This window comes from Anser cygnoides, chromosome 9 (assembly GCF_040182565.1).
Source record: "Anser cygnoides isolate HZ-2024a breed goose chromosome 9, Taihu_goose_T2T_genome, whole genome shotgun sequence".
Taxonomy (NCBI): domain Eukaryota; kingdom Metazoa; phylum Chordata; class Aves; order Anseriformes; family Anatidae; genus Anser; species Anser cygnoides.
The window spans coordinates 11,983,837-12,010,346 of NC_089881.1; the positions used below are offsets into that span (position 1 = coordinate 11,983,837).

At 66.6% G+C, this 26,510-nt stretch overlaps 3 protein-coding genes across 37 annotated transcripts in view; 1 reads left to right on the forward strand and 2 right to left on the reverse strand.

Moving 5' to 3' along the window:
• KIF1A (kinesin family member 1A) overlaps window positions 1-13,664 on the reverse strand; it is a 37,861-nt gene extending 24,197 nt beyond the window's left edge. For 11 of the 29 annotated variants that reach the window (XM_067002149.1, XM_067002134.1, XM_067002143.1 and 8 more), the window contains exons 1-15: window positions 13,507-13,664; window positions 9,628-9,778; window positions 6,222-6,298; window positions 5,946-6,125; window positions 5,467-5,532; window positions 5,144-5,322; window positions 4,741-4,852; window positions 4,312-4,389; window positions 3,947-4,012; window positions 3,738-3,755; window positions 3,360-3,435; window positions 3,182-3,260; window positions 2,961-3,103; window positions 2,512-2,538; window positions 972-1,180 (exon numbers count right to left, since the gene is read on the reverse strand). In XM_067002149.1, coding sequence (XP_066858250.1) covers window positions 972-1,180; window positions 2,512-2,538; window positions 2,961-3,103; window positions 3,182-3,260; window positions 3,360-3,435; window positions 3,738-3,755; window positions 3,947-4,012; window positions 4,312-4,389; window positions 4,741-4,852; window positions 5,144-5,322; window positions 5,467-5,532; window positions 5,946-6,125; window positions 6,222-6,298; window positions 9,628-9,733 — 1,416 coding nt within the window. In that variant the 5' untranslated portion in view covers window positions 9,734-9,778; window positions 13,507-13,664. The remainder of the gene's footprint in view (window positions 1-971; window positions 1,181-2,511; window positions 2,539-2,960; window positions 3,104-3,181; window positions 3,261-3,359; window positions 3,436-3,737; window positions 3,756-3,946; window positions 4,013-4,311; window positions 4,390-4,740; window positions 4,853-5,143; window positions 5,323-5,466; window positions 5,533-5,945; window positions 6,126-6,221; window positions 6,299-9,627; window positions 9,779-13,506) is intronic. The other 18 variants (XM_067002160.1, XM_067002159.1, XM_067002158.1 and 15 more) reach the window with 6 other exon arrangements.
• Window positions 13,665-14,021: 357 nt separating this feature from the next.
• On the forward strand, window positions 14,022-18,089 carry AGXT (alanine--glyoxylate aminotransferase). 7 transcript variants are annotated; one of them, XM_067002439.1, is made up of 11 exons: window positions 14,022-14,672; window positions 14,754-14,946; window positions 15,215-15,279; window positions 15,356-15,456; window positions 15,605-15,675; window positions 15,958-16,042; window positions 16,216-16,332; window positions 16,560-16,629; window positions 16,763-16,858; window positions 17,039-17,167; window positions 17,500-17,740. In XM_067002439.1, the coding sequence occupies exons 1-11, from the start codon at window positions 14,430-14,432 to the stop codon at window positions 17,605-17,607; spliced, it is 1,278 nt and encodes a 425-aa protein (XP_066858540.1). In that variant the 5' UTR covers window positions 14,022-14,429; the 3' UTR covers window positions 17,608-17,740. The 7 variants fall into 7 exon arrangements, with proteins under 7 accessions (XP_066858540.1, XP_066858537.1, XP_066858538.1 ...); XM_067002436.1 differs by having other exon boundaries at window positions 14,025-14,672; window positions 15,133-15,279; window positions 17,500-18,089; XM_067002437.1 differs by having other exon boundaries at window positions 14,032-14,672; window positions 15,356-15,460; window positions 17,500-18,089.
• MAB21L4 (mab-21 like 4) lies at window positions 17,327-22,066 on the reverse strand. The gene is given in 6 exon segments (XM_013186061.3): window positions 17,327-18,339; window positions 18,553-18,909; window positions 19,370-19,523; window positions 20,341-20,563; window positions 21,286-21,778; window positions 21,780-22,066. Coding segments are annotated over 6 exon segments (1,449 nt in total). The 5' UTR covers window positions 21,909-22,066; the 3' UTR covers window positions 17,327-18,246.
• Window positions 22,067-26,510: the final 4,444 nt, after the last annotated feature.

Below are 26,510 nucleotides of genomic sequence, written 5' to 3' on the forward strand. Positions count from 1 at the left end.
GGGGCTGCGGCAGCGCTGCGCTCGCATTTTCCCTTCACCCCCTCGCTCTGCTGGGAGTGCTTGTCCCACAGCAAAGGCAGCCCCGGCTGGACCCTGCTGCGCCAAACCCGCTCCCTGTCCAGGGCACCTCGTGGCTCTGGGTCCATAGGATCACACAGTGATAGAGTCTTCTGGGTTGGAAAAGACCCTCAAGGTCACCAAGTCCAACCATCAACCTGACATACCGAGTCCCATCCCTAAGCCCTGTCCCTAAATGCCACATCCACGCGTCTCTTAAATACCTCCAGGGATGGTGACTGCACCACCTCCCTGGGCAGCCCATTCCAACGCCCAACCACCCTTTCTGTTCAGAAATCCTCCCTAATGTCCCATCCAAACCTCCCCTGACACGACTTGAGACTGTTTCCTCACTTGTCCTACCACTTGTCGCCCGAGAAAAGAGACCGACACCTCGCTGCGACCTCCGTTCAGGCGCTTGTAGAGGCTGGGGGGGGGGCTCCAGCCATTTCCAGCAGGGTCCTCCCCACCTGCAACTCGCTGTCCTCGTAGCCAGGCCCCGAAGCTGGACGCAGCGCTCGAGGTGCAATCTCACCACAAGGGGACAACCACCTCCCCGGTCCCACTGGCCACGCTGTTTCTGACGCAGGCCAGGATGCCGTCGGCCACCTTGGCCACCCGGGCACAGCGCTGGCCCACGCTCGGGTGACTGTTGACCAGCACCCCCGGGTCCTTTTCTGCCGGGCAGCTTTCCAGCCACTCTCCCCCGAGCCACAAGGGGGTTGTGGTGACCCAGGCACAGCACCCGGTGCCCGGCCTTGCTGGATGTCGTGCGGCTGGATGTGGCCCAGGCAGCCAGCCCGTGCCGGTCCCTCCGCAGAGCCCTCAGGCAGATCACCGCTCCCGCCCAGCCTGACAGCCCTCTGTCCGCTCGCTTCCAGAGGGAAGAGGAGCAGAACACGCCAGCCTCCTACCTTAAGCCTTTCGATGGCCTCTTCGCTGCCTGGAGCAAACATGATGCGCTCGTGGAGGCTGGCAACAGAGGCGGCGCGGCTGGAGAGAGCTGACAGGGAGGAAGAGGGGCTGATGCCGGCAATGGCGTTGGTCACTGTGGAGAGATTGTCATGGCGTTGGCTCAGCTCTGCCCCGCTAGTGCCATTATTGTTCTCAAAGTCGGACACATCTACGGGCGGGGAAGGAGAGGGACGGGATGGGGGGAAGACACAAGGGCAGGAAGAAGGAAGAGAGAGAGAAAGAAGATAGAGACAAGAAAAGCTGTTGGGAAAAAAAAAAGTGGCAAGAAGAAAGACAAAAATCAAAAGAAAAAGGCACAGCATCGGCAGAGCAGGCCAGCAGCAGGGCACGGCTCCCATGCCTTGGCCCCGGCCCGGGACTGTTGTTGGCAGCAGCGCGGTAATGGCCTGGGAGCCCTTCCTGGCCTACCGGGGGTGCTTTGTGGCAGCACGGGGTGCCCGAACTGCCCCGGCCATCCTCCCCCCTGGGCATGGGGCGCTCTGCCCTGCCCTGCTGCCCCACACTAGCTGGATTTGGGGGCGACCGGTATTTGGGGAAGGCAAGGAGAGACGGGTGCCCTGCCCTACAAAGGGGCAAGCCCAGCGCCCTTCCCACGGCGAAGGGAGGCAGCCCAGCTGCCAGCGCAGAGGCTCACGGGCACGAGCTCCCCCAGCTGCAGTACGCTCTCGCCGTTTGCCCTGCTGTCAGAAATGCTGTTCCGGCCCCCAGAAGTCGCAGTGAGGAGGAGACGGGACAGGGGCACGCGCTCCCGGTGGCAGCTCAGCCCATGGCAGCGGGGACGCAGTCTCCAGCAGCCTGGGCAGGTGCCGGGTCCCGTCTCCCAGCGGGATGCTCGCAGCCGCTTCCACTGCCCGACCCACGCAGAGATGGGTCGGGATCCCTTATCTGGGGGCCACCGCTTCTAGGGGACAGCCAGCTCCCGATGGAGAACAAGAGCCCCATCACTTTGTGGAGCCCCCCTGCCTCCAATTTGTCCTGTTCCTCCGATGCCCCCCGAACGGCCCTCAGCAGGTCTGGTCACTGAGGTGTCCCAAGGCCACTCGCACCACACTGCGCTTTGCCTGGCGCTTTTTTCTCCCAGGAGCACGGACCGTGCCCGCACAAGCAGCGCCAGCAGCAGCAACCAGCCCAGCAGCAGCAACAGCAGCAGCAGCAGAAGCAACGGGAAACACAGTGACAGCATGGGAGAGCGGGTCCCTACGGTGAACGCACCGCTAGCGCCCTGCCTGGCAGATTTGCAGGGCCTCACCCTGCAGAATGCACGTCCTGGGCTTGGCGAGGGCACGGGCGCAGTGCAGAAATGTCCCTGTGCCACCCGTCCCCCCAGCAGGGCACCAGGCTCCACTGCTGCCCCTTCGCTAGCGCCCTGGGGCCAGCTCTCGCTGCCCTTTCCCATGCTGCACGCATGCTCCTCGGCACAGCCTGAGCCTCCCAAAAGCAGAGAAGCAACACAGAATACCAGTGATGGGGAATACACACATTTGGATCCTTCCGCAGCAGGATGGGCTAAGAGAGAGAGAGGGCAGGGAGCAGGGGGGAAGACAAAGAAAACAGAACAAGAGTGGGTTCATCTCGGTAGGATTCATGGCAGCCTGAAAACACGGGGAGGAGAGGACACGGACCCCGAGCATCCTCCTGGCGCCTTGGCCGGGCGCCCTGCGGGATGCTGGCAGTGGGAAATGGGGGGGGGCAAGAGGGCTGCTGGGGCAAAGCAGCTCCTCCGGGATGGCACATGTGCGTGCAGGGCCCGCCAGAGGTGTCCCAACGGGGGTGGTGGCAGTGGGGGGGCGCAGCCGTGCCCCTTGCTGCATGGCAGGGAGAATGACGAGATGGCTGAGGCGCAGGGCAGGACACGGGGTGGCTCTGGGGACGTCCCCTCCGAGACACCAGCCTGCCTCTGCCCAGCGCCGCCCTGGCGCGGTACCTACTGTCAATGATGTCCCCGAGACCCTGGGCGTAGAGAAGGTCACGCAGGCGGGCCACCTCATCCTTCAGCTCCCGGATGAGCTTGTTGTTGGGGTCCTCATTGATGACGGCGTTGCAGCGGATCTGCTTGGCGCGGTCGGCATACCTGGGGAGAGGCACTACCCTGAGCAGCTGGGTCCCAAAACCTCCCGTGCCCTCGTCTAGCTCTCCATCCAGAGCCTACCTTAAAGTGCTGAGGGTCTCGTCGTAGTTGATGTCGGCGGGGCTGAGCGCAGCGACCATGGCGGTCCTGGAGTTGCCCCCTGCCCGGAGAGATGCCAGGCTTCAGCAGGCGGCTGTCCCTGCGGGGGCCGCCACCCCCTGCCATGCCCCCCCGCCAAGCCCTGCACCCGTGTCCTCACCCAGGTTCTCCCGCAGCAGCCAGGTTAGCACCGAGTCCCGGTAGGGGATGAAATCCGTCTTCTTCTTCTTCTTGTTCTGGGGAGAGGGAGCAGAGGGATGGGCTGCCAGGCTGCTCGCTCTCCTCCAAGCAAACACCGCGGCCGGTGCCAGCGCTGTCCCCAGCCGCACTGGGCTGAGCAGCGGGCATCCCCGATGGGGGACGGCTCTGCCGGGAGGTGTCTAACAAGGGCTGTGCAGCAACCAGGACACAAAGGGATCTGCCCAGCCCACAGGTGCCCAGGTGGCACCTCACCCCTAAAGGGCTCGTTGCAAACCACCCCGCAACCCACTTCCACCCTTGTAAACCCAAATCCACCCAGCCCTGCCCGAGCACGTACCTTATTTGGCCCTGAATCCTGCAAAGAAAGCGGAGAGACTGTTTAGCTCTGTTGCAAGCAGAAGAGAGCAGGGGGGAGGGAGGTGACAGCGAGCTACTCCCCTCCTCTTCACCCAGCACAGGCCCCCAGGTGCTCCATCTCTGGGAGCTGGGAGCTCGGGTGCTCCACCCTGGATAGCTGGGCGTCCCACCCCCCCTCCAGGTACCTACCATTTCGGCCAGAGCAGAGATGACTTTCCCCAGTGTGGTCAAGGACTTGTTGATGTTTGCTCCTTCCTGGTGGAGAGACCAAAAGCCCAGATCCTCAGGCCCTGTTTCAGAGCAGCGCTAAAGCCCGGTGCACCGAGAGGATGGAGAAGCCCCAGCACAGGGTGGGCAACCAGCAACTGGTCTTACTGGGCAACCAGCACCTCCCAGCTGGGGCTTGCGGACCCTGCTGGCACCGGCACTGGACAACTCTCAGACAAAACACCGCTGAGGATGTGGCAGTTTCCAATCTAGCGTGCAAGGAATCAGGCAGGGAAAGGACAAGCGGCACCCAGGGACTGCCTGCCGGACCCACGCCACACTCTCACCTTCAGCCTCGTGCCCTTCGCACCGGTGGAGTCAGCTCGCTCGCTCCCAGCCAGGTCCACCAGGCTGATTTTGCTGACCTGCAGGCACAGACAGCAGCTGTGGTGGGCTCGGCTCACGCCTAGCGCGTGGGCAAACGGCCCCCCACCACGGAGCTGCGCCGTCAGCAAGGTGGGAGAAAACACCTTCAGCAAACGTGAGCCTGCTCTGGAGGCGGAGGCGGGTTTGACCAGAAGCAGGGCTCGCATTCTTGCCAGAAGGGACAGTGGCCACATGGGGCCAGAGATGTCCCTCCACAGCGGTCTGGGAGCCCAGCGTGTGGCTGGGACTTAACCCCATCATGTTTCAGCCCCCCACCAGCCACACGGTGTCCCCCCAGGCGCTGTGGCACACGGAGCCCTTGCAGCGTTCCCCTGGGGCTCTGCCCTCACCTTCTCAGTGGTGATGTTCGTCTCGGCATCGTGTCGCTTCTGGGTGAAGATGATGTTGAAGACGGCGTGTGAGCGGCTGCTGGTCTCGTTCATGTTGGTGGCAGCCACCGTGCTGCGGGGAGAGGAGGGCAGAAGGTGTGACACTCTGCAGGGGACACCAGAGCGGCTGGGGACAGGTTCAGGACAGGGAAGGTGATGGGAAGGCCACTGTGGCCACGAGAGGACTCTGGGCTCCAGGAGTGACCGATCAAATCGGGTCACATCCTGCCTCGCCTGGGGACCTCAGGCCCTGCCCACAGCACCAGGGACACAAGCTTCAGCCCACGTGTAGGTGCCTGGGGAGACTCTTTGGGGACATCTGGAAGCCCTTCAGATCCTGGTGTTCTCCTGCTCCCCGACTCACCGGGCCTTGTTCCCTGAGTCCATGAGATCCTGGATGTCATTGTAGGAGGTCACAGCCAGCTTGGAGAGGTCCTCAACATAGGGGCCCATGAGGGGATGCTCCCTCACCCGCAGGTTCCCCTTGTTCTTGGGGTTCAGGAGGTCTCTCACCCGCTCGCAGTATATCTCCATGTAGCTCACCTAGGGACAGCACGCGCGGGGCTCTGGGTTTCACTCTGAAGTAACTCAGGGCCGGGCGCACGCTGCCATCACGCCAGGCCTCCACCAACCCATCCCGCCCCCGGGAGGCTCGGGCCGGAGCAGGCAGGAGGCGCGGTGCCTTACCTCCACGGAGTAGGACATGTTGTCGTTGGTCGTGTCGTTGATTCGGGAGAAAAGGTCCTCACACAGCTGCGGGGGAAAGAGCCAGGCTGCTCAGTCCCTGAGCAGAGGGATGCTCCACTCTGGGGCAGCCAAGCCAAGAAGATTTCCACCTTCTTGCCCCAAAAGCCAGAGCAACAGCGATGGGACAGCTCTTGGCGGGGTGGCATGAAAGGCCCCTGATAATGTGGAGGGGACCAGCACCCGCAGAGCCTCTCCCCGCTTTGTAGGGACTTGGGCACGGTCCCTTGCTCACATGAACACCCGCCTCACAGCCCGACCAAACCTCTGCTCCTCCCACCTTGAGCCCTGGGGCCTGGGTGAAGCTCCCTGTGGTGCCCCCTGACCTGCAGCTCGTCTCCCCCGCTTCTCCTTCCCTCCCAACCACCCTTCTCCCTCGGGCACCCCGCTCAGGTTAGCGGGAGCCTTTCTGCAGGCGGTACCTGTGGGATGATGCCTTGCTGGTCCTTCTCCTGCTTCCCCATCATGGTGTAGGATTTTCCAGCCCCTGTCTGCCCGTAGGCAAAGATACAGACATTATAGCCTTCGAAGGCATGCTGCAACATCTCCTCGCCAATGTCCCGGTACACCTGCTTCTGGGATGCATAATTGATGTCTGCAGGCTGCAGAGAGGAGAGAGGAGCGATCAGAGGAGGTCATCCTGCTGCATCCCAGCCCAGCTGCGGGCTCCAGCCAGGCTCTGGCTCCCCGCTGCTTACCGTGGTGTGGGACCAGTAGGAATAGTCAAAGCTGAAGCTTTTTGGTGTCTCTTTGGGTTGCTTCGGGTTCAGGATGGCTGGGGACAGAGAGAGGGATGTGAGGAGACCAGGCGGCACCATCGCCTCCTGCATCCTGGGCAGGCTGCGACGGGCTTGGTCCCAAACAGTTCCCTGCGGGCTGGAAATCAGGACGGGGTCCCTCCAGCTCCACCGTGGGGGCCAGGGAGAAGGGCAAAGGCTCTCCAAAACGCCCCGGCGAGCGTGGCGCAGGGAGGCTGCTCCTTCCCTTGGGCTGCCTCCTGCTCCACCACGCACCCGCAGCAGCGCCGCAGGGACAGCCCCGGGCACGGAGGTCCCAGCCCTCCCCGGCCCCACAGCCCTACGTGGGGGCCACGAGTGGGGCAGGAGCAGCCGCGGGGGGCTCTGCCTCCTGCTCGCTCCGTGTTTTATTTTCAGTACCTGATCTCCCCGCAGCAGCAGGGTGATTAATGCCCTGTGTTACACCGCCAGCGGAAACAAGAGCCTGCTTTTTCCCATCCCCTGGTGAAAAGGACGTTGCCATGGAAATTGGAGACTGCATCTCTTCTCTTTCTCACTCGTCCGATGCCTTTTTTTTTTTCCCTTTCTCCCCACCCCGTAGAGTGTTTATGATGTTTTTTTCTGAAATAACAGGCACTCGGAGAGATGCGTCAGAAGAAACCCAAAGCAGCAGGGCAGTCACGGGACGCGGCGCTCAGCCATCTCCGGTGACATTGAAACGCCCTTGCGGGTCGGGAGGGGTGCCACGGCCCCGGCCGGGCTGCATGGGGGGGCTGGGGGGCGCAGTGCCCACGAGAGGAGCACTCGGCTCCCTGCAAGGGCCTGCCAGGGCACGGAGGTGGCAGTAGGACCAGGGTGCTCCCAGCCACCGCCACGGCGCTGGGGCTTTGCCGAGCAGCTGGAGGAGCCGCACGAATTCACCCCGTACCACGTCGTCTGCCCCAGGGCGGGATGCTCGGCTGCTGTCCTGCTGCGTGTCCATCCGCACCCCCCCCCAGCACGCCAGCAGCGTGGCCTGCCCGCACCGAGGCACACGGCGACCCAGCGCACTCCTGCTCGGGATGGTTGGGGGAAGAAAACACTACTTGTTCTCCTGCGCTCCGTACAGGCTGGGTCCTAAATTAATGATGAAGCCTGCCCACGAGTGCCAGGGTCGCTAGGGAACGGGCTCGGCCGTATCGGGTGGACAAGCATGCCCTTGACCACGAAGGTGACAGAAGAGGCGAGGGGACAGGAGGAAAGGGGACGGGAGGAGAGCTGCCACCGCTCCTGGTCCCAGCACGCCAACACGCACTCGCCGCGTGCAGGGTCCTGCGCCGGCCAGGACAGACAGGGTGACGCTGGCCAGGACAGACAGGGTGCCGCTGAGCTGTACGTCTGCAGCCGGACCAGAGCCAGAGGGCGGCTATAAAGGCCAGCAGGGCAGAAAGCAGGGTCAGGACCACAAACCGCAGCAGGGAGCTGCCGGCAGCCAAAGCTCACGGCCACAGCCCAGGCTGCGCCTCCAGGAGAAGGGGCTCAGACACCCCCTGAGCCGCCACCAGGCGCAGGTCCCTGTCGAGACGCGGACCTGGGTGGCACCGTGCCTCCCCTGGGGCCGGGGATCACCCACCCACGTGCGGGGCCCCTCTGGGCAGAGGTGGCTGCAGGGGCAGGCAGAGCATCTCCGCTGCCTCCCGGCCAGATGTGCACGTTGTGGGGCCGACGGCCTCGTGGCGCTTTGGGACTGCCCCGGGGGGAAGCCGAGGGGTGGATGGGAGCCTCAGACGTGCGGGGGCAGCAACGGGAAGGGGCCGGCTTGGGGAGGCTGCTGCCGGCACCGGTGCCGTCTGTGCCGGGCACGGGGCTGAGGAGGGGCCGGGGATGGCACCGAGCGGCGCCGGGTGCCTGGCAGCCCCAGCTGTGGCCGCCCAGCTGCCGGGGGGGGCAAGTCCCCAGCCTGCACGGGGCTGGGAAATGGAGGAGAGGAAGCGTGCCACGACCCGCTGCGTCTCCCCTCCCGTCCCCGAAGCTGAGGCACTCTCTGTGCCCCTTTCTTTTCTGGTTATTTGCCACTGAGTGGATGGACGCTGCCGGGGGGCTTTCCCCCACCGCCCTTCCTGTTACTGCTTGAACCCCACCTGTGTGTGGGGACCCCCGGGGTTTCACACAGCTGGCCAAAGGGGAGGGGAAAAAAGGAGGTGGGGAGGAAAGAGAGATGAGAGGAGGAGGAGGAAAACATCTGGAGATATCCCTGGGCTTTGTGACAAACAAGGGACAAGTATTGAGCAGGATAAAGGAGAAAAACCACGCAGAGAGAAAAACATCATCATATTTTAAATCCCTGTGCTTTGCCATGACAACTAACATCTCACAAGGCCTCAGGCTAGAATGAAGCCCTGGAGAGCAAATGTTTGGGGGGGGGGGGCAGGGGGGAATGCCTGGAAAAACGCCTGGGCTGGCAGCACCGCAGCCGGGCTCCTCCTGCCCCCGGCTCCCAGACCCCTGCCATTCAGCGCCGCGCTCGCCCTGGGGGACGCGGCTCCAGCCGGGGAATATTAATGGGCTCATGGGAAGGAAGCCGGGGTGTCCCCCCCCCCCCCGTCCCTGCAGCACCGCCGCAGGAACAAAGCAGCAGTGTTGGTGGGTGGGTGGGTGGCCACCGCGAGCCAAAGGGGGCGGGCGGCTGGAAATTTGGGGGAAAAAAGGGCTGCAGAGAAGGGCTGGCTCCTTCCTCCTCATCTCCCTTCCCCAGCCACCCCCTGCGCCCGGCGGGGCTTAATGAATTACGCCGAATGAATTATGCAGAGCACAGACCCCTTCCAGCCACGCCAAGGGGATCAGCCTGGGCTTTGTCGATTCATCGCCCAGCGGCTGCAGCGGGGCGCGGGGGAGAAAAACCTCGCAGTCAGCAAAGGGCCGGCTGGGAGCTGCGGCCGCGGCGCCCACGCTGGGTGGGGGGTGGGGGGGGGGACGTGCCCGACTGAACGGCTGCCACGCTCCCAACCTGATCCTTCTTGCACCCCAGGGACCCGCCAGACGCCCCCAGCACGTCACGCTCGAGCATCCTCGCCGGCGGTGTGCGCCACGGGGGTGGCTCGCGCCGGCGCTTCCCCCGCCGCCGGTGGCGGTGACGCAGGAAGCTCCAGCCCTGCGGGCGGGCGGGAGTTATTTTAGATGCCGTCCCATCTGGAGGCTTTCAGAGCCAAAGAGAAGGGACGCGGCCACCATTTCCACCACGAGCACCTCCGGCCGGTTATTTAAAGAGGGGTCGATCCCTGCTCCAAAGCCCTGCCCCCTCCATCGCATCCGCGCGGGGACGGGGCGTGCGTGCTCCTGATCCCCCCCCACCCTGGTTTAGGGGGGTGGCCCCCACGACGGTACTCACTGGTGGTGCTTCCCGACATCTGGATGATGCATTTGGACTCCCGGCTCATCTCCCGGGAGTTGAAGGGCCGGACGCGCACCGCCACCTTGACGGACGCTCCCGCCATCGCGCCAGCCGGAGGTGGTGCTGCTAACGGGGAGCGGCGGCTGTCCTGCGCGGGGAGAAGAGGGGGTTAGGAGAGCTTGCGTGTGAATCCCCGCATCGCGGCCCTGCCGGAAAAATGGATGAAAGGCCGAGCCCAAATCGAGCCAAGAGGACGGGGTTTCCAGTGGGACTAAACCCTTTGGGAACCCAGCACCAGGGCCCGCCAGCCACGCGCCCCGTGGTACCCCTTTTGGGTTCCCGCAGCCAGGGACAGGGCTACAGGGCACAGCCAGCATCACACCGGCCCCCAAGGGCAGTTCTTCCACTCCATCCCCAGAGCCTCCTGCCTCCAGCCCCTGCACGGCAGGACCACGGGGAGGAAAACCAGCACATTTCGGCTCAAGGGCAGGTGGCAGGAGGAGGCTGACGGACAAGGTCAGACTGGACGACCTTCGAGGTCTTTTCCAACCTGAGCAATTCTGTGGCCCTATGGCAAACATTTCTGTTTGCCCGTCAGCGCACTCGGTGCGGACTGACGGCCCCGACGTCCTGCCCTGCGCCGCAGGGCTGGCACTCGATAGCTATTTTCCACTTAATCTAGCTAACCCAACGATCAATTATCTCACCAAGCAAGGGGCATCTCTGCCAGCAGAGCCCCAAAAGCCTCCGGGAGCGGGCAGGAGAAGGCACGAGGGCAGCACAGGAGCAGGGGCACGGAGGAAGGGGCAGTGCCTGCGGGAGATGCACGGGGCAAGCACTGGCCCGGCTCCGGTTCCTTGAACCTCATCTAGTGGCGACCAGAGCAACGCAGGTGGGTCCTCCTCAACACAAGACGGCCTTTCCCGTGGTACAAGTGAAAATGCAACTCAGTTTGTGGAAAATGTGGAAGAAAGAAAAACCCACATAACAGTCCCAAGAGACAGGAACCGCTTTGAAAACAACTGGGTTTTGTCAGTTTGGTTTTCGGTCCCAAAAGGGGGGGAAAAAATAAAAATAACAACACATGCGCTCTGCCCAAAGGCAGGTATATTCATGGTGCAATGGAAAATTTGCAGCCAGACAGTGGGGACAATAAACAATAAACTATGACCAAAAGGAAAGAGGAAAAAAAAAAAGTGTTTTTGTTTGTTTGTTTACTGGGGGGTTGGTTTGGTTTGGTTTTTTTTTCTGCAAAATGATATGATGTATCGCTGGGTGGAAGGGCTGCCAGGCTGTTTTCCCCCCGCAGCCCCCTCCAGCCCCATTTCTTCCCCCGCAGGTTTCCCCAGGTGCTCCCCTCACCGCGTGGCCTCGTGCTGCGGCCGTCCCTCCCCACGTGCTGTGCTGGTGCCCCTCGGTCCTGCCAGCTCGGGGTCCCACCCCGGCCTGACCCTGGCCTCGTCCTCGAGCTAAAACTGCCTTCTGCTCCCCCGGAGGCCCCGTGCCCAGCACGAGCTGACTGCTGCAGCCACCTCCTTGCCTCGCCGCTATTCCCAGCCCCGTGCCCGCTGCAGAGCAGCAGCCCGGGCTCCATTTTCTGCCTTGAGCTGCTCCATCCATTTCCTTCAGCTTCCTCGGCTGCCAGCGCAGCCTCCCCCTCGCCCCGCTGCGCCTTCGCGGTCCCAGCGCTGCCATTCTCCGACCCGCGCCTGTGCTCTCGCCACGGCACCGAGACAAAGGCTGCCTGTGCCTGAGCCAGGCCGGTGCCGGGCCGCAGCCCCTCTGCGGGCCTCCCCCTCCCCATCATTTGGGGCAGGGGTCTCCGGCCAGCTGCAGCCCCCCACAGCCATGGGGCTGCCCCATAGGGAAGCCCGATGGACCTGGAGCTGCGGTTCCCCGGCGGGGCCCGCTGCCCCCGGCACCCTACGGAGAGAGGCGGGCGCGTGGCGGCGGGGAGCACTGCTTCCAGCCCCCCCCGGCCCCACTCGCACGGCCGGCCGACGGCTCACGGGGCCCGGCTGGCAGACGGAGCGCGGCCCCTGCCCAGGGAGGGTCAGCCAGCGCCCGCTTAATCCGCCGTCGAGAGAAATTCAATAGCGCAGTCGGGCGGCGCTGGGAGCTGGTCCAGCAGCCCGCTCCCGGCGGGATCGGGGTGGGAGGCACGGAGGGAGCCCCCCGCGGCGCATCCCCTCCCGGCAAACCTCCCTCTCGGCCACCCCCAGCCCGAGAGCACGAGGGCTAGAGAGCAGCAATTAACGGGATCGGCTAAGATTAATTGGGCAGGGATAAGCCAGAGAGGGCTCCCGTGATCCCGAGGCCGCCCGCGCCAGCCCTGCCCCACCCCACCCTGCCACCGCCAAGGTGACCAGCGGGATGGGGCGCGCTGTCCCCCGGCGCCACCCGTCCCCCAGTGCCACCCGCGGGTAACACCTCCCGGAGGGACGCCGTGGGGACTTGCCACAGCCCCTTCAAGGAGAAACCTGCCCCTGGGCGCTGCAGGGTGCCACCGGTGCAGCCACAAAAGGCTCGCCCCTCCCTAGCCCTGCGCCCCGCCGGGGGCTCCCCGCTGGGGTCCCTGCCCTCCCTCCGGGGACCCTCCCCACGGGGCTCCCGCTACCCCCATGATGTGAGGCAGCGGGGGCCGGCCACCCGCCCCTCCCAGCTCGATGGCAAAGCCCCTGTGTTGTCCCTGTCACCCAGGCCCAGAGGAATTGCTTTTTTTTTTTTTTTTCCCCCCTTTCGGTAGGGTTGCGCAGCCTCCACCCCAAGGGCCGCGGGAAGCATCTCCCCTCCATCCACCCGCCCTACAATCAGCCCCCGGGGCTCCCCCTGCTCCCCGGGGGTGTCGGGGCTGCGCCCTCGCCCCCCAGACCCCGCTGGCGGCAGGACACCCCCGCTCCCCATCCCCTCTCCCCCCGCGCGAGGGGCCGTGACGGTGCAGTTTTTCGCCCTGCGGCACCGCGCGGGCTTGGGCAGCGCCCGGAGGCGAGCCGGGCCCCGTGGGGACAGCACAGGGCTGATGGCTTTGTGTGTCCCCCCCCCCCACCCAAGGGCCACCTGCCCCGCTCCTCCTCACCGTGGGACACGGCGTTGGGGCAGCCTCGCGTCACCTGCACCTTGCACGGCTTAAATTTGGGGGGGGGGGGCACTGGTAACGGGGCTTCTCCCACCCTCAGCCGGCCCCGGAGGCTGCGGACATCACCACCACGGGGGGGGGGGGGGGACCACTGGGTGCCGGCACCCCACGGGGAGCTGCGGCCACGGCCCCCCCCTCCCCGACAAAACGGAGGCCAGGGCCGCCCGGACGAGGGGCCCGGCGGGGCGTGCGGGGACGGGGACAGAAGGGGGCTGAGCAGCGAGGCCCTGCGGCAGCCCCCCCCCCCGCGGCCGCCCCCTCCTCCAGCCCGGCGCCCCCCCCCCAAGGTCAGCGGCTGCGGCTCGCCCTTGCCGCGCCCTCCGCCGCCCCCCCCCCGTGCCGAGAGCCCCCCCCCCCCCCCGGCCGCCTCCGCCGTTCACTCTGGAGCGGAACGACGACGGGACGGCTCAGCAGCACAGCGCCAGCCACCTGCCGCGGAGGGGGGGGGGGGGGGGGCAAAGGGGGCAGGCGGCTCGCGCTGGGCTGCCGAGCCCGTTACCGGGGCCGGTGCGGCGGGGACCGCGGGGAGCATCACCCCCCCCCCCCCCGGCGGGATCCTTCTGGAAGCCGGGGCGGCTCCCCCCGCCAGCCTCGCCTCGGTGCCCGCAACATGGCCGCCGCCCCCCATCCCCCCCACCCCCTCAGCCCGGCGCGGGGAGGGGGGGGGGGCGGCGGCCGCATCCCGGTGCCGCAGCCCCGAGCGGGCGCGGCGGAGCGGTCCCTCCCGCCGCCGCCCCTACCTGTGCCCGGTGCCCGTGGCCGGCGGGGCGCTGCGCTCAGCCGCGGGCGGGGGGGGCCGGCATGGGGCCGCGCCGTGCGGAGCGGGGCCGGGGCCGGTGCCGGGGCCGGGGCTGGCGGCCGTGCCCGTGCCCGTGCCGGTGCCGGTGCCGGTGCGGGCGGTGTCAGCCCCGCCCCTGCGGCCCCGCCCGGCCCCGCCCCGCCCCCGCGCGCTGATTGGCTGCTGCCGGCCGGTGGGGGGGGGGGGGGGAAGGGAGGGGGGCGAGCCGGGGATGGAGCGGTGACGTCAGCGCATCCCCCCCCCCCCCCCAAAAGGGCCCCGCGCTGCGGAACCGCCGCAAGGGCGTGGGGAGGGGCGGGACCCCCGCGTCGCCACGGCAACCGTCACCACGGCAACCGTCACCATGGCAACCGTCACCATGGCAACCGGCGCTATGGCAACCGGCGCCATGGCAACCGGCGCCATGGCAACCGCCCCCCCTCCGGCCTGATCCTCCCCCTCCCGCATCCTCGCCCCGCAGCTCCCGCGCCCGCTGCCCCCAGCCCGGGCACCGGTGCCCGCCGCGACCCCCCCGGGCAGCACGCGCTGCCCCACGGCACCGCCCGCCGCCACCGGCGGCATGGGGGCGGCGGGGCTGACGGGAGGCTGCGGGGGCACGCGGGGAGCCTCCGTGAGCCCCCGTGAGCCCCGGCACCCATGGCGTCACCCTGCGGCCGTCACACGGGGGGCACGGGGACGTTTGCAGCGGTAGCCGTGCTCGTGGACGTTTGGGAAACCCCAATGGGAGAGTGCTGGGGCAGCAGGCCGGTGCTGGTGGCACATTAACCGGGCCACGAGGAGGCCAGGGCAGAGTCCGTGCCGGCGGGGGGAGTGCCGCAGCCTGGGGTCAGGGTCCGGGGGGACGCGGAGCGCTGCTGGCAGGGGATGCGCCGTACGGCGGTGCTGGGCGCCAAGCGGGCCGCGGCTGCCGCTCCTCTCCTCCGGGCTCAGCTGCGGGGCACGGCGGGGCACGCCATGGCCACCATCCCGCCACCCCAGGGGCTGCTGCGGCCGCTGGCCGTGCCGCAGAGGCTACTGCTGGGGCCGGGCCCCAGCAACGTGCCCCCCCGCATCCTGGCGGCCGGCGGCCGGCAGCTCCTGGGCCACATGCACCCCGAGATGCTGCAGGTGAGGCGCCCCCATCCCCGCCTCCCGCACCCCGTGGGGGGCCAGGACGAGGGGTGACAGCAACGCCGGTCCCCACCGCAGGTCATGGACGAGATCAAGGCGGGCATCCAGTACGCCTTCCAGACCCGGAACCGCCTGACGCTGGCCGTCAGCGGCACCGGCCACTGTGCCATGGAGGCTGCCCTCCTCAACCTGCTGGAGCGCGGCGACACCGTGCTGGTGGCCGTCAACGGCATCTGGGGACAGCGTGCCGCTGACATCGCCGGGAGGCTGGGTACGCGGGGACGGCCGGGCAGCACCCTTTAGGCTGCGGGCACCCGGCTGCGGGGGGGCTGCCAGGACGTGGCCTGCTCCCGAGGTCCTGCTGTCCCCACCCCGGTGGCGGTGGCCTCATGCGGCAGCAGAGGGCTCCGGGCTTTTGGTGGGGTGACGTCCCCCTGCGTATGGCACCTTCTGGCAGGCCCCCGGTTAACGCCTGACCCGTGCCTTGCGGCTGGAGGCGAGCCCAACCCTCCCTGTCCCTCTGCTCAAATCCCTCCCAGGTGCCGAGGTCCGCGAGCTGCTGAAGCCTCCAGGCGAGTACTTCTCCCTGCGGGACATCCAGGAGGTGCGTGGCAGCTGCGGGGCAGCAGGCGCGGGGCCGGCCCCTCGGCAGCATTCACCCCCCTGCTTTTTCCCCCCAGGGCCTGGCGCGGCACAAGCCCTCGGTGCTCTTCATCACCCACGGCGAGTCCTCCACGGGGGTGCTGCAGCCGCTGCAGGGGCTGGGCGAGCTGTGCCACCGGTCGGTGAGCCCCGACGTCCCCTGCCGGGGCCGGGATGTGGGGATTTACATGCTGGCATGCTGGGGCTGGGGACATGGGGGGTGGTGGCAGCAGGGGGTGGCAGGGCGAGGTGGCAGCGGTGTGGGGCTGAGCCCTGTCCTCCCCCAGGCATGGCTGCCTGCTGCTCGTGGATGCGGTGGCGTCGCTCGGGGGAGCACCCATCCTGATGGACCAGCAGGGTGAGAGCCACGGTGCCGCCGTGGGCACACGGGGGACCAGAGGGGTCCCACACGTCAGGGCTCACAGCCCCACCACCCGCCGCTTCCTGCTGATGCTGTCGGTAGCCGCCCTGGCTGCAGCTGCAGGCCCCGTCCCTCTCGGGGGACCATTGGGGTGCCAGTGCGTCCCCCAGAGCAGGGCAAACACGACCAGGACCTGCAGTGCATGTCCCCCGTGCTCTCCGCTGGCAGCAGAGCGTGGGGCCGGTGGGCCGGGGGCTCAGTGCGGTCCCTCTCGTGCAGAGATCGATGTCCTGTACTCGGGGTCCCAGAAAGTCCTCAGCGCCCCCCCCGGCAGTGCCCCCATCTCATTCAGCGAGCGAGCAAGGTAAGGGCGGCCCTGAGAGGCGACGGGGCTGGGGGCACAGGGGGCCGCCATGCCCCCTGCTTTGCCAGCTCTCTGCTAGAGCTGTCCCCATGCAGCGGTGCCAACCCGATGCTTGCTTTGGGGCTGGCAGTGGGTAAGGGGGAGCTGTGCCCTCCCCTCTGGTCTGGCTCCAGCCCTGCGCTCCGCTTTGCCAGGGAGAAGATGCTGAGGAGGAAGACAAAGCCCCCGTCCTTCTACCTGGACATGGGCTGGCTGGCGAACTACTGGGGCTGCGACGACAAGCCACGCATGTGAGGACAGGCCGTCCCGCCACGTGTCGCTTCCCTTCATCCCCAACGCCCCCCTCCTCACCTAAATGCTCTGCCCCCCTGTGTGGGTCCCCTCGGCGGGGGCAGCAGGGCCCTGCCACCCCTCCCCATCGCCCGCCCTCCTCGCAGAGTCAGGCACCAGCCCCGGGGGCTTGCACGAGCCGCCCCGCGGGGGCCGAGCCCACCCGGGTGCTGCTGGGCTTTTGCAGGTACCACCACACGGCGCCCATCAACAGCTTCTTGAGCCTGCGGGAGGGCTTGGCCATGCTGGCGGAGCTGGTGAGCGGCACGGGGCACCGGGACGGCCGAGACGGGTGATACCCGCGCCGCGGCAGGGTCTGGGGGGAGCCGCAGGTGCCTGGCTGTCCCCGGTAGCAGCGGCGAGGACCTACCGACTCCTCTGTGCCACCAGGGCCTGGAGAGGTCGTGGGAGAGGCACCGGGCCAACTGCACCCTCCTGTGCCAAGGGCTGCGAGAGCTGGGGCTCGAGCTCTTCGTGAAGGAGGAGGTGGGTGCGGGGAGCCCATCTCGCCGGGCTGCGTGGTGCCAGGCGGCTGGGAGCGTCCCCAGGGGGGGCTGGATGCTGGAGAGGAACCCCCGGCCGCCCTGCTGGGCTCCTCGCGGGGCTCGCCAGGGCCGGGGAGGCAGCCGGGGGCTGCGGGTTGAGCCCCGTTCCTCTCTCCACCAGGCGGCAAGGCTGCCCACCATCACCACCGTCAGGGTGCCCGAGGGCTACGCCTGGCAGGAGATCACGGCCTTTCTGATGAACGAGCACGGCCTCGAGATCGCCGGGGGCCTGGGGCCCTCCGTGGGCAAGGTGGGCAGCGCGCTCCCCTCCCGCCGCCCCCCGGCCCCGCAGCTCGCCCAGCCCGCGTCCGTCAGTGGGGTACCCCACGGCTGACCGGTGCACGCTGAGTGCTGGCTGCGTGCCCCAAAAGGGGAATTGCTGCGTCTCATCGAGTGGCGACACGCACAGTTAGTGGGGACACATGTCTTTACCATGACTGAGAGTGATAAATAGGAAGAAACAGGGATGTGAGCATGTGCACACGCCGCTCCTCGCACGCCCCACGCCCTGTGGGAGCCGGTGCTCGCTGGGCACAGCCCAGGGTGGATTCTGCAGGGAGAAACTTGTCCTTCTCCTCCCAGGTCTTGCGAATCGGCCTCATGGGCTACAACTCGACCAAAGACAACGTGGACCGTGTGCTCGGGGCCCTGCGCGATGCCCTGCAGCGCTGCCGCCGGAGCAGGCTGTGAGCGCCGCGAGCCGGGGGGGCTCCTCTGCCCACCGGGGGACCTGGCAGGAGGCGCTGCAGTCCCCAGGGACCCACACGGGGCCACACGGGGTGCGCGGGAGTGGGGCACGTGCTGGTGGCGGTGGGCGGCCGTGCCTGCATGGGACCAGGCGTCGGATCCTCGTGTGCCAGGTGGGAGAGCAGCGTGTTGGCAGGACACGGCACAGGGGTGGCTAAAAGCCTTCCTCCCCATCCCTCACGGAGGGTCGCTCCTCGCCCCGGTGCCCTGGCCCCACATCCCCATCCTCTCCACCTCTCCCAGCCCCGACGCTCAGCAGCCCTGCCGTGAGCTGACCCGTGGGGTGGAGGCAGGACCCGAGCGCGGGGCCCTTCCCCTCCCGTGCTTCCCATCACCACCACCACCACCCAGCTGCCGCAGACGCGTGCTCCTTCCCTGGCACCGCCTTTGCTGAATAAAGCGACACGGCGCCACGCTGCTCCCCGGCCCTGCGTCTTGCCTGGTCTCGACGAGTTTCAGGGCCCGCGTCCCCCCTTCCCCAGGCGACAAGGCCCAGAGCCCCCCCGCAGCCCCATTTCCCCTCTCCCTGCGGACAGCGGGGGTGAGCAGGGGGCGCCTGGACGGGGTGGCAGCGGGTCCCGCTCAGCTCCTCGTGGGGATTTCTCTCTGCACCTTGGCGAGGAGCTGGGACATGGCCGAGCGGCGCGCGTCGTCCTCGATCCGGTAGACCTGCAGCTGAGCAGACCCGTGGGTGGTGAGGGAGGGGAAGGGGCTCCCCTCTCGGCTCAAGCCCCGCGGGCTGCAGATGGGGCACCCCGCTGCAGCAGCAGGGTGGGCAGCGGGTAACGGGAACTGCCAGGGGCCGGGGGCTCTTGGGGGCAAACCCAAGCCCGTGCCCGGCACCGTGAGTGGAGGGGCAGGGACCCCCATCGCTCCCCCCCTGGTTACCTGGCTGAGCAGGATGTCAAAATAGGCTGTGTCCCAGTACGCCCCGTCCTCGGCAGGGAGCCGCAGGAGCGCTCCGACCTCAGGGTCTGCCTGCAAGCCCTTGGCGCTCGCGGGGAGGCCAAAGTGGAAGCGAAGGAAGCGCGGGGGGTCCTGGGCGAAGGCCTCCACCTTCGGGTAGAGCGAGGCGAGGTCCAGGGGCTCCCCGTGGAAGAGGTTCTCCTCCGGGCGCAGGAAGTGGGGTAGGCGCCGGGTGGCCAGGCAGCGCAGGAGGACCACCAGCAGCCTGTAGACAGAGCCCTCCAGGTCCTGCCAGTCCTCCGGCGAGGGAAACAGCTCCGTGCTCCACAGCAGCACCATCTGTGGGGTGGGGAGAGGGGGTGCAGGCCGTGCCGGGGGGAGCCCGGCCTCCCCACCAAGGCTGCGCCTTCAGATCCCCAGCAGGAGGTGCTTTGTGAGGCACAAACACGTACCGTGCTGGTTTTTTTTTTAATGTCAAAGAGCACGGTATGAAATAAAGCCCGTTGGATTTGCTTTCAGCTGGGGCCGTTCCCTCGTCAAGAGATGACTTTGCTGCCTTCTCCACCTCCGCCCTGGCGAGCCAGCACAGGGCAGAGCACACCGTGATTGTGACACCGGGTGCCCAGAGTGCCACAAACAGGTTCGGTGGGGAGAGAGGCTTTTGTCAGAGCAAACGCCGGCCCCAGCCTCCACCTCCCGGCACAGCGATGCCGTCCCCAGCAGCGACTGAGCCGCAGCAGGGCCCAGGAGTCAGCCGGGGCACGCGGCACCGCACGGCCTGCGCCAGGACCTCCCCTACCTTCAGGTGGTCGAAGGAGAGGCCGGCTCTCCCGTCCTCCTCCCTCCAGTCCTGGCTGCTGAGCTGCTCCAGCAGGCGCAGGCTGTCCAGCCGGGGCCCCTGCAAGGTGTCCACTGCCCAGAGCAGCTTCAGGACGGGGAGGTGAGCCGAGGATCTGGAGAGAAAGTGGCTCTGCTGAGGGAGGCTGGAGGCCCTGTGGGGGCCCAGCTGGGGAGCGGGGGAAGGATATCTGCAGCACCCAGGGCTCCGCTGTCAGGCACTGCCGCATGCTGGCACCCTGGAGCCGAGGTTCCCGAGAGCAGAGGCCACATTTAGAGCCACAAGCCTGGCTGCACCTCGACAGCCGGGATGGCCGGGTCCCCACGGCACACGGAGGTTTGCGGCAGGTCCCTCCCAGGGGTCAGCTTCCCCAAACGAGAGGAGCTGGGAGCAGCTTTCTGCAGCCGCCCTGCAGCCCCACGAGAGGCCTGGGGTTTGGCCACAGACCCAAACCCGCCCCGCTCACGGAGCAAGCCGGCCGCTTGGCCCCTCCTTGGGGCTGGGCGGCTGTGCGGACAGGAAGGCAGGTGTCACCCCAGCCCCTTGCAGCTTCACCCCACTGCTGTCAAGAGGCCAACGTGCACGCGAAGCCCGAGCAGGAAGCTGACAGCCGCCACCCCGTGCGCTGGTTTAGCTCCTGCGAGCAGCTCAGGGGCCTCCTTTGGCACCTGAACACCCTGCTGGCACGGCCTGCCCCGGGCAGGCGAGCTGCAGCAGCGGGATGCACGGCACGCGCCATGTACCAGGAGGCCAGCACGGCCCTACCAAGGGCGCGGGGGCTGCTTTCCCGTGCCCCCCCAGGCAGGAAAATCATCCCCCACTTGGCTGGCAGCACAGAGCCTCTGCTCTCCCACCCTTTCGGTGCTGCCAGCCAGGACGGATGGGCACAGGTAGGGCCACTGCTGTGCTGCGGGCGTGCTGGAGCCACTCACCTCCAGCAGTGGGGAGAGGCTGGGATGAAGTGAGCCTCCGCCATGGCCTTCTGGAGGCTGCCCTCGGGGAAGCCCCTGTCGCGCTGCCGCCCCTCCAGCCTGAGTGGCTCCTGCTGCCTCCTCACCACGGGGACGATGTCGAAGCGGACGGTCTTCCAGCCACCGCGGACCGACAGGGACAGCTCCATGGCATCTTCCTTCAGGTTTTCGGCGCTGAGGTCACCTAGATGGGGAGGGTTTGGCCACATCGCAGGAGGAGGGAGGTTAGGAGGTGACCGCAGCCGGTCCCGCAGGCTGAACTGGGTGTGAACCGCAATACCTGCGGGCTCGTCCCACCCCGCTCGAGTCATCCCTCTCCAATGCTGCGGTTTGGCTGTGGTTCCCCAGCGAATGCCACCTCCAAACCCCGCTGGGGTCGTTTTCGGGAAGGAGATGCATCGCTGCCGGGGGGCTTGGGGCCGGGCCAGCAGAGCGGGCACAGCAGGTACCCACGCAAGCCCCAGGCAGCAGAACAGGGCTGCACGGTTTGGCAGCAGAGCCGTGCCAGAGAACGTGACCTATGAAATATTGATCAGGAAAGGTCTCAGGCTGCAGGGGCAGAGGAAGAGGAAGCATGGACTTGGCTGAGGAGGAAGGAGGGAATGGTGGGCGTGCTGGGGCCGGGGTAGGACACTTTCAGACCCTCTTCTCTCCTAACATCCCCTCTTACAGCCTCCTCCAGGGGCTGCCTGCGCTGGGCGCTGTCAGAAGCCAGCAGAGCCAGGAGCAAAGCAGCTGGGGCAAGCTAAGCACGCTGATTCCCCATGGAAATTGCAGGGATCAATGGGAGAAGCATGCCCATGCCAGCACCCAGCGAAGGGTGGGCATGGCAGGGAGCGGTCGGCGTCCCCTTCCTTAGCGGGGAGCCAGCTCCCAGCCGGGGACGTGCCCCGGTGCCATACACACCTGGCTGGAGAAGGAAGCGGCGCTGACAGTGCACGATGGCCGAAACAAGGAGCTCTTTCAGGTGCTGGAGGACTTTGCCCGGTGCCAGGTGCCGCACCGTGCCACCTCCCCGCTCTATCTCACCCGCGCTGGTCCAGTCCTCCACGCCGGTCACCGCAGAGGGCACTTCCAGGTGACAAGTGCCCGGATCCCCGGGCTGGCACGGCCGTACCCGCAGCGCATCGCCGTCGAGGCGCAGGGGCACCTCCACCGTGACGGCGTCCTCGGAAGCGCGGAGCGTGAACTCGAAGGCTTCCAGGTTCCTGCAGTAGTCCACGAGGAAGCGGGGCTCCGCGCCGTGGACGTGCTCCAGGAGGGTCAGCAGGATGTCCTCCGCCTGCTGGAATTGCTGCACCCGCTGCCCCTGGCGGGACACAATCACCCCCAGGTAGCTGCGCCAGCGGGACCCGCCGGCTGCCATGGCTGGGGCCGCGCAGCTCCGCCGGCTGCGAGTGGGAGCGCGGTGCCGTGGGATGGAGGGCGGGGAGGCAGCGGGCGCTGGGCGGAGGGAAACCCCGGCTGCTGACGGCTGGGGCGGGAGAGACGGAGCCACGCCATCGCCCCATGCCATCGCCCCACGCCATCGCCCCACGCAGCCCCGCTCTCCTCCGCACGCTGCCAGCAGCCCTGGCAGAGGGGTGAAGGGGAGACGGGGGCCGGGATGGGGTGAGGCGTGGGGCCCCTCTGTCCCCAGGGCGCCTGCCCTTGCGCACCCACGCGGCCCCAAAGCCACGCAGCCCCTGCCTGCCCTTCCCCAGCGCTTTGCCCTGCCGCCGTGCGCCCTGTGGAGGGTGCGGGAGGTGGATTCCCTGCGCCTCCCTGCCTGCCTCCGCACCGGGGTCTTTCCCCCTGTCCTTCCTCCGGGAGAGGCTGGAGGAAACAGAGGCTCGGTGGTGCCACCCGATGCGTGGGCATCCCTGCTGCCCCACGAGAGCCTGAGCCAGGCCCTGCTGGAGGCTCGCAAGTGGCCGATGGGCACAGATGGGGTGAAGCTGGAGGCTCTGAGCCACCAGGAGCAGGACAAGGTGAGCCCAAATCCTTCTCCGCCTTCGCAAAGCGGCTCAGGATCCTCTGGGAGAGGCTTTCTTAGGCAGGAATTTGCAGTGGAGGGGACCGGCAGGGCAAAGGCTAGTAGCCCTCGGTGAATCCAGCCCGTGCCGTGCCCCCCGGGAGGACGGCTGGGGCTGGGGCTGCCAGCAGGGGCCACGATGGAGACGCAGAGGAGGAGCGGGCGTGCTGGCGCTGCAGCATCTGCTGTAATCCGCCTGGAAACCCCCCGGGAGCTCTCGCAAATGCGGGGTGGTTTGGCTTGTTTTCCAATCTGCAACGCATGCCTGGGAGCAGCAGGGACTCGGGGGGGGGGGGGGGTATGGGGGGATCGGGGCTCATAATAGCGGTTCAAAGGGGTACACACACAGGAAGAACACCCCCCCCCCCCCCCCGACTCAAGGCGAACAGCCCCTGGAGAGTGAGGAACTCCAGCCAGAACAAGTCTGCAAATCATTGACATCAAAGCTTGTTCGGGAACCAAACGCAACTGCCTGAAAAACCTCCTCCCCCAGATTCCTGTGACGACCCTCCCCACCTCTGGCAAGCAGGGAGCTCTCGGACCCGTCTTCCCCCTGCTCACCCTCTTCTGGCCAGCGCTGCCACAACCACCGCCGCGGTGGGACGGGGTGCTGCAGGCAGTGGGGCTCACTGGGACAGCTCGTGTCCCCGTGAGGGACCTGGCCGAGGGCATCGTGGCTTTCCTCTTAGGTTTGGGCAGGAGCAAAGGCAGAGCAGCCAGAGGCTGGGCACGCCAGCATCACCCCAAGATCTCCAGTCGCATCCCCGCTCGCGGCTCCAAACTGGTCTCGAGTCAGCCACCAGCTCGTCCCGTCCCCTCCGCGTGGGTCGTGGCTGTGGGGCCATGCCTCAGGAGGACCACGGATGCTTGATGCAGTGCAAAGGAAACAACAAAACGCTTCAGGGGTGAGCCTGGCCCTGCGGGAGGCTCGTAGGATGCAAATCCTGCCTGCAGGTGAGAGGCACGGCCACACACGGTGAAGTGAGGGGTGTTCAGGGCAGAGCGAGGACGGGTAACCGAGCAATAGGCTCAAACTCAGCACAGAAACATTCGAGGTGAGGCATCAGGAAAAATTTCCTAACAGCAATGTCAGTTAGACCATGGAATAATCTTCCCGAGGAAGTGCTGGAATCGCCATCGCTGGAGTGGTTCGTGCCTGGTCTAGACAAGTCACCCGGGACGCTCGCAGGGAACGGCCCGGCGCTGGCAGAGGGGCTGGGCTGGATGAGGTAATAGGTCGTTTTCCATCCCTGCGTTTTATGGTTCTGCGAATTTTCACTCTGTTAGAAACGAGAGAGAGAAAACAACCAAAAAGGAAAAAAAAAAAAAAGAGAAAGAAAAAAAAAAAGAAGAAAAAAAAAAGAAGAAAAAAAAAAGAAGAAAAAAAAAAGGAAAAAAAAAAAAAAAAAAGAAGAAAAAAAAGAAAAAAAAAAAAAGAGCGAGGGCGAGCAAGAGAGAGGAAAACATAAAAAACACTAGTGGCACGGGGACGGCTCGGATGGCACCCGTCATGGCAGAGGCACCGCAGCGGGACGGGACCCTCGAGTCCAGCCACTGCTCCGAGCTGGGCTGGCGGGGGCGGGCGGCCCAGCATCACCTCCTGGGCTCAGCTCCTGCTCTGCTCCTCCTCCGGGCTTCCTGGGGGAGCCTCCCAGCCGTTGCCACCCCCCAAAAAGAGACTGGGGCCTGACGGAGAGGCAGAGGTGCTGCTGGAGGCCAGGGGGGCCAGGACGTGGGAGGCACGTCTGCCCCCGGCAGACCGAACCCGGCTGCTCTGCCTTGCTCCCTGCTCCAGCGTGGGCTGGGGGGTTTGGGGGGGGCCACGCATCCGTAACACGCACCCCCCGTAACGCGGGGATGGGGCCGAGCAGATGCGAAGAGGGCTGCCCCTTCCCAGCAGCCTCCCGCACGCCCCAGGGAGCCAGGAGTCAGCCTCGGAGCAGAGCGGCCTCGAGCAGAAAGGACAGGATGGGGTGGGGGGAGAGGGAGGCAGGGGACTGAGAGAGGAAGAGAGAGTAATTTAACATGACAGGCTGTTTATTTTGGCAAAAACGGTCTCCTTTCAACAGATTTCAAAGCCCAGCCCCGGGGTTGGGGGGGGACCACACAGACAAGTGGGAGGGCAGGGGTTGGGGGCGTCCGATGGGGCTCCCGGACCCTGCAGCTGGGCTGGGGTCCCGTGGGCACCGGGGCTGGATGGGGACGGAGCGGGGACCAGTGGGGACAGAGCGGGGACCAGTGGGGACAGAGCAGGGACCAGTGCGGACGGAGCGGGGACCAGTGGGGACGGAGTGGGGACCGGCTCTCGCTGGCGCCGTGGGACCCGGGGCGCACACACGCGGGCGGTGGGGGCACGAAGCCACGCGCGCTCCCGCACGCACGTGCTCGCCTGCACGCACACGTTCACACGCTCCCCCGGCCCCGGCTCCTTCCTCCGGGCCAGGGCTCAGCTGGAGCCTTGGCTCCCCCGGCGAAATTTCAAAAGAGGCTTTAAAAAATAAAAAAAAAAATAAAAATAAATAAAAAGGCTGCTAGTAAAGAAATAATTATTATAATCACATTAAGAGATTGGCTGTAAAAAGCCCTGCGAGAGCTGCCTCAGCGGGGAAGGCTGCTAACAGCGGGGGGGGGGGGGGGGGGCGGTTTTCCTTCGTTTTACTCTTTTTTTTTTCAGTCCCAATTCACCCCCCCCCCCCCTCCTTCCTCCCCTTTATCCTGGGAAATGAAAACAATTTATTTAATGATGGATCGTCCCTTTCTCTGGTCACTGACCTTCTGGGTGAATTTCTGCTGAGCTCGGCGGAAAACGCGAGGCTCGCTTGCAGATCCCATCTGGGGGAGGGGGAGGGGAGGGGAGGGGGGCGCTCACCCTCGTCCTTCCCAAAAACGCAGCAGCAGTCCCGGGGAGCAGGCCGGGGAGGCTTTGGGCAGCGTCAGGGTTTTTCTGCGCCCCCCCCGGACATCCCTGTGGCCACGCTCGGGCCCTGCTGCTCTGTGGGGGCTGCGGAGCCTCCCGGAGCCCCCCCGTCCCGTCCTCAGCTCCCCTCTCCCTTTCCCTAGGTGTTTTTGGGGGCTCGGGGGGTTCCCAGCACCCCCCCCAGAGGCAGCGCTGGTGGGACACGCGGGGGGCTGTGGCAGTGTGGCCACGGGAGCGTACGGCTCCATCGCACGCATCCCCGGTGGGCTCCTTGGCCCCTGAGCTCCGTCGGCTGGATCCGAGGGGCAGGGGCAGGGTCTCGCCCCCGAGCCCCCCCGTTCCGTTATCGGCCTCTCCCTCCCTGCTCTGCCCCCCTGGTGAGCGGCACGGGGCCATGGTTTGGTGCTGTCAGCACCCAGCCCGCACCGCGTCCCCGCGCGCTGCCCCTCGGGGCAGGGATGGAGCAATCCCTCGTCCTGCCCACTCCCCTTTGGCCCTTCCTCTGTCGTGTCCCGTTGCTCCAAACGTGGTTCTTGTAAAAACGCATAAATATTTATACAAGAATAATTCAAAAAACATGGCCTGTCAAATAATCAAAGCACCAGCACATCCGAGGAGCTTTCGGCCAGATTGGGAAATCCGTTGTTGCTTCCCGACGCCACGCTGCGATGCTGGAGGTGCTCGCAGCCGGCGCTGGCCCTCGGGGCTGCAGGATTCGCCGGCGCTGGGCAAGTGGCCGGGGTCGGTCGCTTCTCTTACCGCGTGGAAAAGCGGCGCCGCGTGGGTTTGCGGGAGGTTTGATGTCCTGATTAGCACGCCGGTTGCTGGTTTGGGGGCCGCAGCAGAGAGAGGCTTTCACTTGAGCCAGCTGAGGCCTCTCGCTGCCTTCGGCTCCAGCCCGGACAGGTTGCCCTCTCCTCGGGGCTGCCCCTGGCACCAGTTTGGGTCTCGGCCCAGGTTCGGCCCCGTGTCCCGCACCAGGAGGCATCAGGAGCCCACGGATGTGCCCTGGGCACAGCATTGCCCGGCAGCGCTGCGACACCGAGCCCCTGCTCTCTCCCAGGTTTCGTGCCCCTGTGTGGGCACAATGAGCGCTGGATTTGGGCAGTGGCTGGCACACCAAGCTGGCAGGACGGCCCCGGAGGCCGTGGGGACGGCAGGGACACTCGGCAGCGCACCCGGCGGTGCCCCGTACGCACA

Coding starts and splice junctions, on each gene's coding strand:
- AGXT (XM_067002436.1), top strand. CDS start 14,430: ATGCGCCGTACGGCGGTGCTGGGCGCCAAGCGGGCCGCGGCTGCCGCT. Junction 14,947..15,132: donor TGACATCGCCGGGAGGCTGG/GTACGCGGGGAC, acceptor ACCTTCTGGCAG/GCCCCCGGTTAACGCCTGAC. Junction 15,280..15,355: donor CCCTGCGGGACATCCAGGAG/GTGCGTGGCAGC, acceptor TTTTCCCCCCAG/GGCCTGGCGCGGCACAAGCC.